At 38.4% G+C, this 13,799-nt stretch overlaps 1 protein-coding gene across 1 annotated transcript; it reads right to left on the bottom strand.

Moving 5' to 3' along the window:
- Positions 1-407: 407 nt before the first annotated feature.
- On the bottom strand, positions 408-8,628 carry LOC113087084 (limbic system-associated membrane protein-like). The gene is made up of 2 exons (XM_026255551.1): positions 8,355-8,628; positions 408-765 (listed from the first exon to the last, which is right to left on the bottom strand). Exons 1-2 carry the CDS (start codon positions 8,626-8,628, stop codon positions 599-601), a joined length of 441 nt encoding a protein of 146 aa, XP_026111336.1. The 3' UTR covers positions 408-598.
- Between the last annotated feature and the right edge of the window lie 5,171 nt (positions 8,629-13,799).

Raw genomic sequence — 13,799 nt, 5'->3', positions numbered from 1 at the left:
TTTGTGTGTGTGTGTGTGTGAGTGTTTGTGTGTGTGTGTGTGTGTGTGTGTGTGTGTGTGTGTGTGAGTGTGTGTGTGAGTGTTTGTGTGTGTGTGTGTTGTGTGTGTTGTATGTGTGTGTGTGTTTGTGTGTGTGTGTGTGTGAGTGTGTGTGTGAGTGTTTGTGTGTGTGTTTGTTGTGTGTGTGTGTGTGTGAGTGTGTGTGTGAGTGTTTGTGTGTGTGTGTGTGTGAGTGTGTGTGTGAGTGTTTGTGTGTGTGTGTTTGTGTGTGTGTGTGTGAGTGTGTGTGTGTGTGTGAGAGTGAGTCTGTGTGTGAGTGTGTGTGAGAGTGTGTGTGTGTGTGTGTGTGTGTGATGTTTGTGTTTGTGTGTGTGTGTGTGTGGTGTGTGTATGTGTGTGTGTCAGTGAGCAGCAGACATGAGCAGCTTGTGTTTGTGTTCATGCAGACACTGAACCCACGATCACTTCAGACTGACAGAAGACTCACAATGGTGTGGGTGATGTGATGTGGTTGCTAGGGAGTTCTGGGTGGTTGCTAGGGTGGTGTGGGTGATGTGATGTGGTTGCAACAACACACATGATCTGAAGCACATAGGGTTTAATAAGAGATTTTCCAGCAGTTGATTGGCTGTCTCTCACCTGACGGGTTGAGCAGTCTCCAGGTGATGGAGGGATCTGGCCTCCCATTGGCCAAACACGTCAGCGTCACGTTACTGCCTTCGTTTATAGTGATGTCTTCCGAAACTTTATAGATGACTGGAGGAACTGAGAGAGAAAAAACAGAGCAGACTGACATGAGTGGGAACACTGAGGGATGCTGGGAGATTTGAGTTCATGCTTATACAGATACACACACATCAGAGTTTCGCTCTTAAACATCCGCTTGAAATCATAACACACACACTCATAATTAACACTGTGGTCAATAAAGCCAAACATGTGTGGAATATCACACACACACATCTGTTTTGAGCCACAGAACACACTCGTCCATTATTCCCCCACGTCTGATCAACTGTGTGCGCAATCCCAAATATTCATCAAACCTATGCACCATTTCATTATGAAGCGCTTTGTTAATTTCTCGATTTACTCTGAGATCCAGATAATGTGAATGCAGAACTGCATCTTCAGCAACACAAACGTGCAAACCTGTGAGAGGACAGAGACTCATCTGCAGCACATCTGCCTCCAGCAGCACTCATACACATTTATCTGTGTCTGTCAGCACTCACTCATTTTAATCTGTCATTCTAATCTCTGATATAGTCCTCTGTAATCCCAGGCCCCGCCTCTTAAGCACTAGACTCCACCCAGTCTCCTTCCCCCACACACTATTCTACACCACAGCGTTCATCACACCTTCATCTGTGAATATTTCACTCAGCCGCTGTCATTCTGATCTCTAATGACAGTCTCTCTAATCCCAGACTCCGCCTCTTCTTATCTAAGCACCACCCCAGGCGTGCAATAAAGGAATTATGCAAATCAGGCTCAATTAAAAATAAAATGCTAAAACACGTTGAACAGGAGAATCTCCGAGCTCCTCAGGATGAGATGAAGCACTCATGCATCTGTCTTGTAGGTTTGTAAATGGACAGACGTGTTGTCAGTGTCTGATGAATGATGTTCACTAGGTGGCAGATTGACTCTGTTTCTCACAGCAGTGCTTTGGCTCTCAATTCTCTCACTCTGTCTCCCTCTGCTTTCTCCTAACCAATCACTGTTGGCTTTTTAAAAGCGCTCTCTCTCTCTCCTGAAACACACACAATCTTTTTCTCTCTCTCTCTCCTCAGAGCGTTTCTGTCTTTCTCTCTAACATGCATGAAATTGGAATTGTAGTTGCAGCAGGACTGACAAGAAATCTCTAACAGAAATACATGTTTCTCCAGCCTGACAAGAGTAGACTCATAAACCACACACACGGCATCTTTCAGGGGTTGTTGGCTCATAATTTCTGACCAGATTCACTCTCACACCTGAAAAAAACCATCACCAGCTGCTCATTATGCCACAGTTTATGATAATATATTAGTTAATAAAAGCCTCATGAGTGAAAATCATCATGACCATCAAACAGAAACAGCTGTCAGACCCTTGACAAAAAACATTTTACTAACACTGGCATTTCTAGCACTACAGAGACATTAGTAATACTACTGGAATTACTTATATTAAGGCATTCCCAATACTACAAACGTTATCATTACTACTGAAATGACTAATATTACTGGTATTCCTAATACTACAGACATTAATAATACTACTGAAATTAACTAATATTAATGTCATCCCTAATACTACAGAAATGTTCATTACTACTGAAATTACTAATATTACAGGCATTCCTAATACTACAGACGTTACCGATACTACTAAAATTACTAATATTATTGCCATTCCTAATACTACAGATGCTATCATTACTACTTGAAATTACTATATTGCTGCCATTCCTAATACTACAGACGTTATCATTACTACTGAATTAATAATATTACAGGCATTCCTAATACTACAGACGTTACCGATACTACTAAAAATTACTAATATTATTGCCATTCCTAATACTACAGATGTTATCATTATTACTGAAATTAATAATATTACAGGCATTTCTAATACTACAGATATTATCGTTACTACTGAAATTACTAATATTACTGGCATTCCTAATACTACAGATGTTTTCATTACTACTGAAATAACTAATATTACTGGCATTCCTAATACTACAGACATTATCATTATTACTGAAATTACTAATATTACAGGCATTCCTAATACTACAGATGATTTCATTACTACAGAAATTACTATTAATACTGCCATTCCTAATACTACAGACTTTTTCATTATTACTGAAATTACTAATATTACAGGCACTCCTAATACTACAGACATTACTAATCCTACTGCCATTCCTAATGCTACAGACGTTATCATTACTACTGAAATTGATAAATATTACTGCCATTCCTAATACTACAGACGTTATCATTACTACTGAAATTACTAATATTACCGGCATTCCTAATACTACAGACATTAATAATACTACTGAAATTACCAATATTACTGCCATTCTTAATACTACAGACGTTATCATTACTACTGAAATTACTAATATTACCGGCATTCCTAATACTACAGACATTAATAATACTACTGAAATTACCAATATTACTGCCATTCTTAATACTACAGACGTTATCGTTACTACTGAAATTACTAATATTACCGGCATTCCTTATACTAGAGACATTTGTAATACTACTGAAATTACTAATATTATTGGCATTCCTAATACTAAAGATTTTAATAATACTACTGAAATGACTAATATTACTGCCATTCCTAATACTACAGACTTTTTCATTATTACTCAAATTACTAATATTACAGGCATTCCTAATACTACAGACGTTATCATTACTACTGAAATGACTAATAATACAGGCATTCCTAATACTACAGACGTTAATAATAATACTGAAATTACTAATATTACTACCATTCCTAATACTACAGATGTTATCCTACTACTGAAATGACTAATAATACAGCCATTCCTAACACTGCAGTCGTTACTGATACAACTGAAATGACTAATATTACCGGCATTCCTAATACTACATACGTTTATCATTACTACTGAAATGACTAATATTACTGGTATTCCTAATACTACAGACATTAATAAATACTACTGAAATTACTAATATTAATGTCATTCCTAATACTACAGACATTTTCATTACTACTGAAATTACTAATATTACAGACATTCGTAATACTACAGACATTACGGATACTACTGAAATTACTAATATTATTGCCATTCCTAATACTACAGATGTTATCATAACTACTTGAAATTACTAATATTACTGCCATTCCTAATACTACAGACATTATCATTACTACTGAAATTACTAATATTACAGGCATTCCTAATACTACATACGTTACAGATACTACTGAAATTACTAATATTACTGCCATTCCTAATACAACAGACATTAATAATACTAATGAAATTACTAATATAACTGCCATTCATAATACTACAGACGTTATCATTACTACTGAAATTACTAATTATACTGGCATTCCTAATACAACAGACATTAATAATACTAATGAAATTACTAATATAACTGCCATTCATAATACTACAGACGTTATCATTACTACTGAAATTACTAATTATACTGGCATTCCTAATACTAAAGATGTTAATAATACTACTGAAATTACTAATATTACTGGCATTCCTAATACTACAAACATTAATAATACTACTGAAATTACTAATATTATAGACCTCATGACTGACATTATTAATATTATAAATCATTAATACCATTGACATTACTAATATTATAAATTAAAAATATTACTGACATTTCTAATATTAGACAGTACAAATTAGTACAAACTGACATTGACAAATATGACATTACAAATGTTACTCAAACTGTAACTCAAAATAAAAAAAACACAAAATTTCACCAGTTTAATTACAAAATGTGTTGAGAACCTTTATAATTTTGAATTAGAGCAAACTAATTTTTGTCGGACCTTAAACCGAACTAACAGACTGTAGAGTGTCTGCGTCTGCTGTTATATGTTACAGACATCAATTACATTATTAAAGTGTTCATGAATTATAGTTCATTTAAAATACTATGCCAACTGTGCCTGAAAAACTGTCTGATCCTGAGCCTCAGACCAGCTGAAATCTCAAGACTATGCACTCACACACAAACACACACACGTACACACACACACACACATACTCACACACACACACACACACACACACACACACACACACACACACACACACACACACACACACACACACACACACACACGCACACACACACTCACACACTTGCACACACACTCACATACACACATACTCACTCACACACACACACACACTCACACACACACACGCACTCACACACACACACACACACACACACACACACACACACACACACTCTGAAGTGGGTGACTATCTGAAGTGTATGATCACAGGGAAGAAAATGAAGATAATTACATGTTACTGTTGTTGTTGTGTTAAGCCGGTAATGACTGCAAGAGTCACTCTAACGCATTATAAAACACACTCTCTCTCTCTCTCTCTCTCTCTCTCTCACACGCACAAACACACACACACACACACACACAAACACACACACACACACTCACTTCAGGATTGCAGTCACTCACACTCATGACAACATTAATACTGAACAAACAAAGCAGTGCTAGTCAAACGAATGAACACTAGCTCACTGTACAGAGACCCACTAAAGCTTCACATATTAAAATCAGTTCATAACAACACTACCCATAATCCTGAAGAGAGATCCACCAATCAGAGAAAGTGCTGTTACCATGGAAACAGAAAAATGTGACAGTGAGTGACGTCCTGTCATCCAGTGACGTATTAAAGACATCTCTTATGTTCTTACGTTCACTTATAAACTAGGAATATTTCTCCCACAAGCACATATTGGTGAATATTTTTAAACTAAACAGTAATATTCATATTTGACCGCTGCAGATTCAACTTTATTTCTGATCAGAAGAAAAACCTCAGACATACAGACATCATCATGAAGAAGATACAGTGAGTTTATACTGAACTGCTGCTCTTGTTCCTTCATCAATATTTCACATTTACTCTTTTATTATGAGCATCATCACACTGCATTAACAATCATAACCAGCTCCAGACGCTCTTCAGTCTGCGGCCGAACAGAAGCCAGTGCTTCCTTCCTGTCTGAACTGCAGACCAGGACAATAATCCTGCAGAGGTTGATCGATTCTGAAAATGAACGACGTTTGCCTGTAATTTATTTAGTCAGACGCCTCTTTTATTTTGTGCTGTGCAGCAGAGCTGCTCGTATTAATCTTGAGGGAAACTTGCACAGCCAAGTTGATCTTCTCTAATTGTATAAAGATTTATGATTTTGCAAAAACAAAAACGCACCATACAATACCAAAGACTAATGAACATGTTCCTGCATAGAAAACAAGAATGGTGTTTTTCTCCTCCTGAGGCGCTGGGCATAAATCTCCCCTGCACTTTGCCAAGACCCCTTCAGAGCGCATGCCCACCGGACAGTAGAGCCGAAAACCTTCACCTGTGAACGGCCTGTGGATCACCGCGGTGTGGACTCGTGCACCGATGTGCTTCACTAGTGTTAGACTGTGAAAGATCCAGTATCTCAGGCATGTGTTATGAGAACTGCAGCCAAACACAGAACTCACTCACACACAAAATGATTTAATCGAGTCGTCTGATAGCATGGTTACTGTAGGACAAACACCTTCTCATCAGCAGAAACAGAGGAACGAGTGTGAAATGACCCAAATACATTTTAGTTTCACACAAACAGACCAATTGGTAATGAGCCTCCAGAAGCTTACATGGCTGCGGTTGCCAGATGTTATGAGTTTAAATCCCCCAATCAGAGTGTCTTTTAAATCAATACATTTTCTGCTCAGTGTTTTCTTAAAGAGCCACACAGATGGTAAATCAAAAATGACCTGTATTACAGTGTATGATGTACATGTCCATCAGTGTAAACAATGTGCAAAGTAATTAAACCAAAAAGTACACGATTTATAAAGTTATTGGCTTCTAAAGTAAGGAGTCGACTCTGAATCGCTGAAACGAGTCGTTATAGATTTCAAATCTTTTGCCCATCTCTATGTTCGTCACTAGAACACTTTGCATAATAATCTCCGCCTACCGTCTTGAGAGAAACTGACCTCTGACCTGCCCCCCCCCCCCCACACACACACACAGACGCTCTGGTTGGTGTGAGAGCATCATGTCGAGGAGACAGTGTGTTTTTAATTGTAAAGGCAAGTTTGAGTTCAAGGCGGGATTTTCAAAGCGTTTGGCCATAAAAGAGGGTTCATTACCAACTTTATTTAGAACAACGAGCATCTCCGAATCACAACGCGAAGTATGATTATGAAGTTATGTGTTTGTGTTCTCCCCGAGCGTCTTATCAGTATGTGTGCTGTCTGCAGCCTGTCTAAGCTGATCTTCATTTACAAACACGTCATTAAAATTCTGTGATAAAGTAATCCATATGAAAACAACGCGATGTCTGTTTTTCACGTCTCCCTTCGTTATATCTAATGTGACCACGCCCCCGCGCTGAACGCTCTATTCAGATTCAAACTGAAGCGCACGGCTTGAATACACACACAGAAGAAAAAGAAGCAAGACTGTTCAAGTTTTTTATTTTACTGTTTGCTTCGCGGTAAGAGGAATAAGACATAATTCACCCCAAACAGATGCTAACGCATTGTTTACCGTGAAGGTGTGTGCGGAACAACCAATCAAACCTGACTATGTTAGTTGACCAATCAGAACACAGTATGCAACCGAAAGGTGGGGTTTAAGGAAACTGAATCTTTTGAACAGCTTCACGTGAACCGTTTGGGGATCTCTGAGAATTGAGGTAATTTAAAAATGATATTTGACAAAATGACAATGTTTTTTAACCTTGGATGGATTTAAACCTAATGTCCAGGACTTATAAACAGTGATAGGAAGCTTAGAATTTTCATCTTACTGGCTCTTTAACAATTTCAACCTGTCAACCATCTCTCCACATTATGGAAAACACACTGATGAGCTGAAAACAGCAGCAACTTGTAAGTTTAGTGATGTCTCTTGAGATATTCTGCTCTCTTTCATTCGGTCGTTCAAGATAAACCTGTGAGCAAACCATGAGTTGATTTTCTCTTGATTTGTGCTCATGGCTGAGTGCAGTAACGCTGATGAGATCAAAAACTGTATGAACAGTTCAATCATTGACGTGGAGTGAATGTGAACAGTTGAGAGAAAATCAGATGGGTGTCATTATACAGGGTTTCTTACTTGAATGCTGCTGTTAAACAGACCTGCTGTAGCTGAAAAATGAAAGCTGGTTATTTAGTCTTATATTGCATGTGTCCTATTGTTTGCATCTTTTTCTTCTTAATTAAATGTGAAATAATATTTTGGTGATATGACCCACCTGTGCTTTGACTTGAATGGTCTGTCATTAGTTTGAATAGTGTTTAAGATTATTGGCTGTGCTGCTCAGGAACTCTCAAAGGAGTCTTAAAAACTGACGTGAAAGAGAATCGTGATTCTGCCAGAAAAACAATCGTGATATGCTGTTTTTTGCCAAATCGCCCACCCGTGCATCCAGCTAATCATCAGATGTGTGATCTGAGCGCTGATGGAGTGAGTGGGAGGTTTCTGCAGGAGGATGAACAGATGATGAGCTGTCATTGGTCTGATGACCTGTCAATCACACAGCGCTCACCTTGAATGATGAGATAGACCTGTGACGTCTTGGGCTGCTGTTTGGTCTGGATGGAGCAGGTATACGGGCCCTCGTCGAACACATCCACCTTCTGTATCCTCAGACTGTACTCCAGCTGACCCTGAGTCACCAGCTCCACCCGCGGGTCCAGAGACCACTTATCCTCACCCGCGAAGATGATGTTGGAGCGGTTCAACCAGGCCACCTTCGACACCTTATCATCCACATAACACCTGACGGAGAGACGGACAGCTTGGGTTATTATCACACACATACAGACACACTCATGTCATCCTCTAGATCTGAGCCCGTCACGTGTGTGAGTGACAAACAACCTTCAGACGTCACTGAACTGAACAACTAAAAAAGATTATTTCACAAATAAATGACAAGCAACACACTGAGTTGAGGAATAGTTTCAGACAAAAATAGAAATGTGCTGAAAATGTGCTCATCCTCGGGCCAACCATGAGTTTGTTTCTTCATCAGATTTGACTTTTTTCTCCAGTGAAAAAGTGCATCTGTTGTTGTTTAGATCTGTTTAAACGCTGCTTGATCTGTGCAGATTTCTCTCCTGATTCAGACCAGAACACTTTTTCACTGGAGGAAGTGTTATTCTGGATTATAGACTCTATGTGTTTGAGTTAAAATCATCTTAATGCTGGATGTGTTTCAGGTTTTGTCTTCTCCAGATGTTCACTGATGGACTGGAGTGCTGTGGATTATTGTGATGTTTTTATCAGACTCTCATTCTGACGGCACCCATTCACTGCAGAGCATCCACTGATGAGACACTGATGCAGTGCTGCATTTCTACAAACCTGATGAAGACACAAACTCATCCTGATCTCAGATGACCCGGATGAGACAGTTTTATCAAAATGACATTGTTGGCTTAACTATTCTTTTAAATGTGAAAAAAAGTATTTTCTCAAAAAACAAACTCAAACAATCTTTGTGTATTGACTGAAATCTCCAGAAATGGATGATAATTAGTTTTAATGGCGAGTCTCTCATCTGTGTTTCAGTGTGGATCGTAGTCGTCCTTGATTGTAGCTCTCTGGATGAAGTGTTCATTCACGTTCACAAGCACATAATCAGAGAGAGAGAGAGAGAGAGAGAGAGAGAGAGAGAGAGAGCGAGAGAGAGAGAGAGAGAGAGAGAGCGAGAGAGAGAGAGAGAGAGAGCGAGAGAGAGAGAGAGAGAGAGAGAGAGAGAGAGAGAGCGAGAGAGAGAGAGAGAGAGAGAGAGAGAGAGCGAGAGAGAGAGAGAGAGAGAGCGAGAGAGAGAGAGAGAGAGAGAGAGAGAGAGAGAGCGAGAGAGAGACTTTTTTTGACTTTTAACCCCCCTTTTATTACAAAATATTCAAGGTTTAGTTAAACCTTACATAGATTAAAAAGTTATTTAAAACACAACCATATGATAATAAATAGCGCAGAAAACAAAGGAAAATAGCACAATTAAATATACATTTGCAAAACACCATCAAAATCAGATTCACATATGCACTGGTTAACTCCCCAAATGTGATTGAAAGTCTCCAGGTCTTTAACCAAGGAATAGTATGCATATTCCACCTTTAATCTAGTTTTAATTAACCCTTTTAAAATTAACATTGCATCAGTTGACACAGCATTATTTATTTTGCTTTTACGTGAAATCCATATTCCCATTTTTGCTTGCCCAAACAAAAAATTAAGCAAAACATGGATCTGCTTTCTGTTTCTGTTATACTTCGGTCCATATATAAATAACATGGGTGAAAACACTTCTCCCAAAACTGTACACCATTCTTCTAATTGAGAAAATAATGGCACAAGCCTCCCACATTGAAGAAATAAATGAAAAACAGTTTCAGTCATCCCACAAAAAGGACATCCCTCCTGAACCTGGGGATCGAGGTGTGCTCTGTATCTGTTTGTAGCTATTAACCCATGCACAACTCTCCACTGAAGGTCTCCGGACCTTTTTTCAATGGGAGGCTTATACAAGGCCCTCCAGCAACCCTTCGGGGAAGAGCCTGATCCGAATAGCTCTTGCCATTTCGACTCTTTAACTCCTCCTAAAGAGTGAGAGTGTGAAACTTTTACACATGTGACGTACAGTGCTTTCTTCTCAGTTTTACTGAAACCGTTCAGTTTAGGTGTCTTGAAGGTCAACAAAGACCCCTCCTTTTCTTCAAATATACCCACATCCGGAATTATTCTTAGTTCAGGAAAAGTTAAGTCCATATCTTCATTTGTTTCCACACTGCGTTTAAAATCTGTTGATAGGCTCTCGAGAATTTCATTTAGCAGTTTTTGTGTCCGACGAATTGATCTTATTCCAATCTTGGAAGCTAGCATTTCAGGAGTCATCCATCCATCTGAAGTTATTAAATGTCCAATCTTTACAACTCCTGCAGCCTTTAAAAGATTCCTCATCGATGGTGATTTTAGGATCGCTGAGTCCACCATAGAATTGTATATTAGGGGTTCCTCCCTTGACCAGTGACCCCCCTCATCCGTGATGTCTCTTGTGATATTAAAAGTCCTCCAGGCTTTGAACACTGACTGATAAAAGGAAGTTAATCCAGTCAAATCAACATGTTGAATGTCCAGAAGAAACAAGTGTTTATCCAGCCCCATCCCTCCTGCTCTTCTAAGGAGGGCAGAAGCTACTCCAGACCAGCTTACATCCAATCCGTAGAGAAATCTTTTTACTGTCTGTAGTCTGAAAGTCTTAATTCTGCTTTTTATATCCACTAGTCCTTGTCCACCTTCTTGTCTGGGCAGAAACAAAGTTGATGCTCTTATCCAGTGGTTACCGGACCAAAAAAAGTCTGTTAAGCGTTTTTGGATTTTTACAACCAAATCTTCAGGAGGTTCCAGAATGTTCATTTTGTGCCATAGCGTTGAGGCTACAAGGTTGTTGCAGACCAGGGCTCTTCCTCTATAGGATAACTGGGGTAGCAGCCAATGCCAGCAAGACAACCGAGCACACACCTTCTCCACCAGGCCCTCCCAATTCTGTCTCTTATAATCCTCCCTTCCTAAAAACACCCCCAAATATTTTAACCCAGATTTTCCCCATTTTAAATTACCTGGGAGAGCTGGAGTGTTATGGTCTAGACCACACCACATTGCATCACTTTTTGCCCAGTTTACTTTTGCAGATGAAGCTTTACCATAACTTAATAAAATCCCTTTTAAAACCTGAACATCGTTAACATTCCTTAAAACAACAGTAATGTCATCAGCATAAGCTGAAACTTTTACAAAATCATTAAAAATAGCACCTTGTACCTTCAAACCCATTAAACTCTCTCTTAGTTTACATAGAAGAGGTTCAATAGCTAAGCTGTAAAGCTGACCAGAAAGTGGGCATCCTTGTCTGATACCCCTCTGTACCTTAACAGGGACACTTAGGCCTCCTGCTATCTTTACCATACATGTAGCATTATTGTACAACAACTTTATCATTTTCCTAAATTCCTCTCCAAACCCAAAAGCTTCTAATACTTTAAAAAGATATTGATGATCAACACGATCAAACGCTTTCTCCTGATCTAGTGACAGTATTCCAACATCTATATTATTACACATTGCATAATCAATAACATCACGTACTAGATGCAAATTATCAGCAATACATCTGTCTTTTATACAGTAAGATTGATCTTTGTGTATAATTTTGAACAATATTTTGTTCAATCTGTTGGCAAGGCACTTTGATAAAAGTTTGTATTCAGTGCAGAGGATTGCCAAAGGTCTCCAGTTCTTTAACAGGGTAAGATCACCTTTTTTTGGAAGCAATGTTAAAACAGCCCGTTGGCAGCTCTTTGGTAAAAAACCAGTACGATTACATTCCTTTAGCACCTCAAATAAATCAGATCCAAGTGTTGTCCAGAAATGCTTATAAAATTCACCAGGAAGTCCATCTATGCCTGGGGTACGACCCAACGAAAGACCCGTTACAGCATCACTTAATTCCGCAAAGGTTAATCCAGATTCCAGTGCTTTCTTATCTTCTTCATTTAAACAAGGAAGATCTTGTAGGAATCCATTTTGTATCGGAATGTCAATGTCCTCAGGTGAGTATAAATTTGAATAGAAATTCACTGCTAGTCTGCGCATTTCCACAGGTTCAGATGTACATTGTCCATTGTCATTCTTCAGGTTATACATTTGGTTAACTTGCACACTCTTGCGTTCCAGATTGAAAAAAAAAGAGGTGGGACTGTCCATATCCTTTATTGATAGGAATCGGTTTCTCACAAGAGCTCCTTTAACCTTTTCATTTAATATAGAGCTCAATTTTAATTTCTTCTCAGACCACTCATTTACATTGGAAGAAAGATCTCCTATCATATTTTTTTCAATGGCAAGGATTTCTCTTTCAAGCCATTCCAGAGACCGTTTCAAACTAAAATTAGAGTGAGATGTATACTGCTGACAAAATTCCCTTATATGAACTTTTCCAACTTCCCACCAAAGAATAACACTATCAAATCTTATTTTCTCTTTTTTCCAGGTCTCCCAAAAATGTTTAAAAGATTCACAAAAACTCCGGTCTTGTAACAATTTGACATTAAAATGCCAGTAAACACTTCTGTTTTTCTTAGAATTCAAAGTACAGTCAATGGTGATTAATTTGTGATCAGTGAAGGATGCAGGGACAATAGCTGTATTAATAATTCTACTTTTCATACTATTAGATAAGTACAGTCTATCCAGTCGTGCTGCTGAAATCCTCCCATCACTAACCTTTACCCATGTATATTGTTTAACAGAGGGATTATTTTCTCTCCATATATCAGTAAGATTGGAGGTTTTAATAACATTTTCAAGTACTGTTGGTGACTGAAAATGGGGTTCTTCTCCATTTCTATCAAGCAAGGCATTAAGTGTGCAGTTCCAGTCTCCAGCTAAGATAGTAAAACCATTACCTTGCTGTTGTCCTAAAAACACTTTCAATTTGTTAAAAAAAATAATTCTCTCAGCTCCTATATTAGGTGCATATACACTCACAAACGTGAAGACAAGACCATTTAAATCAACCTTAACTGCTAAACATCTTCCTGGTTCAATTTCCTTTTTTCCCAAAACTTTGGCTTTTATAGAGGGAGAAAAGAGAATAGCAGTTCCTGCACTCAGGTTAGTCCCATGTGTGAGCACACATTCATTCCTCCACCACAATCGCCAGTCAACCTCATTGTTTACATCACTATGAGTTTCTTGTAAGAAAATTACATCTAATTTCTTTAACTTGATGAATTCTATCACTGTATCAGCTTTACTCTTATCCCTCATCCCATTAACATTTAGGGATCCCACGCGTAAGGTTTCCATAAGAGGGAAAAAGATTAGAAAAAGAACAGTCAGAAAGATATGTGTATTAGCCATAGTAATTAGTTATATTTTCCTCTTTTTGGTTTCCCTTTCCCTGTCTTAGACTTTTTACGAA

This window comes from Carassius auratus, unplaced genomic scaffold (assembly GCF_003368295.1).
Source record: "Carassius auratus strain Wakin unplaced genomic scaffold, ASM336829v1 scaf_tig00044474, whole genome shotgun sequence".
Classification (NCBI taxonomy): Eukaryota; Metazoa; Chordata; class Actinopteri; order Cypriniformes; family Cyprinidae; genus Carassius; species Carassius auratus.
This window is presented reverse-complemented; position numbering and strand designations above follow the sequence as displayed.

Coding starts and splice junctions, on each gene's coding strand:
- LOC113087084 (XM_026255551.1), bottom strand. CDS start 8,628: ATGTGTGTGATAATAACCCAAGCTGTCCGTCTCTCCGTCAGGTGTTAT. Junction 766..8,354: donor GGTCTATCTCATCATTCAAG/GTGAGCGCTGTG, acceptor TTTCTCTCTCAG/TTCCTCCAGTCATCTATAAA.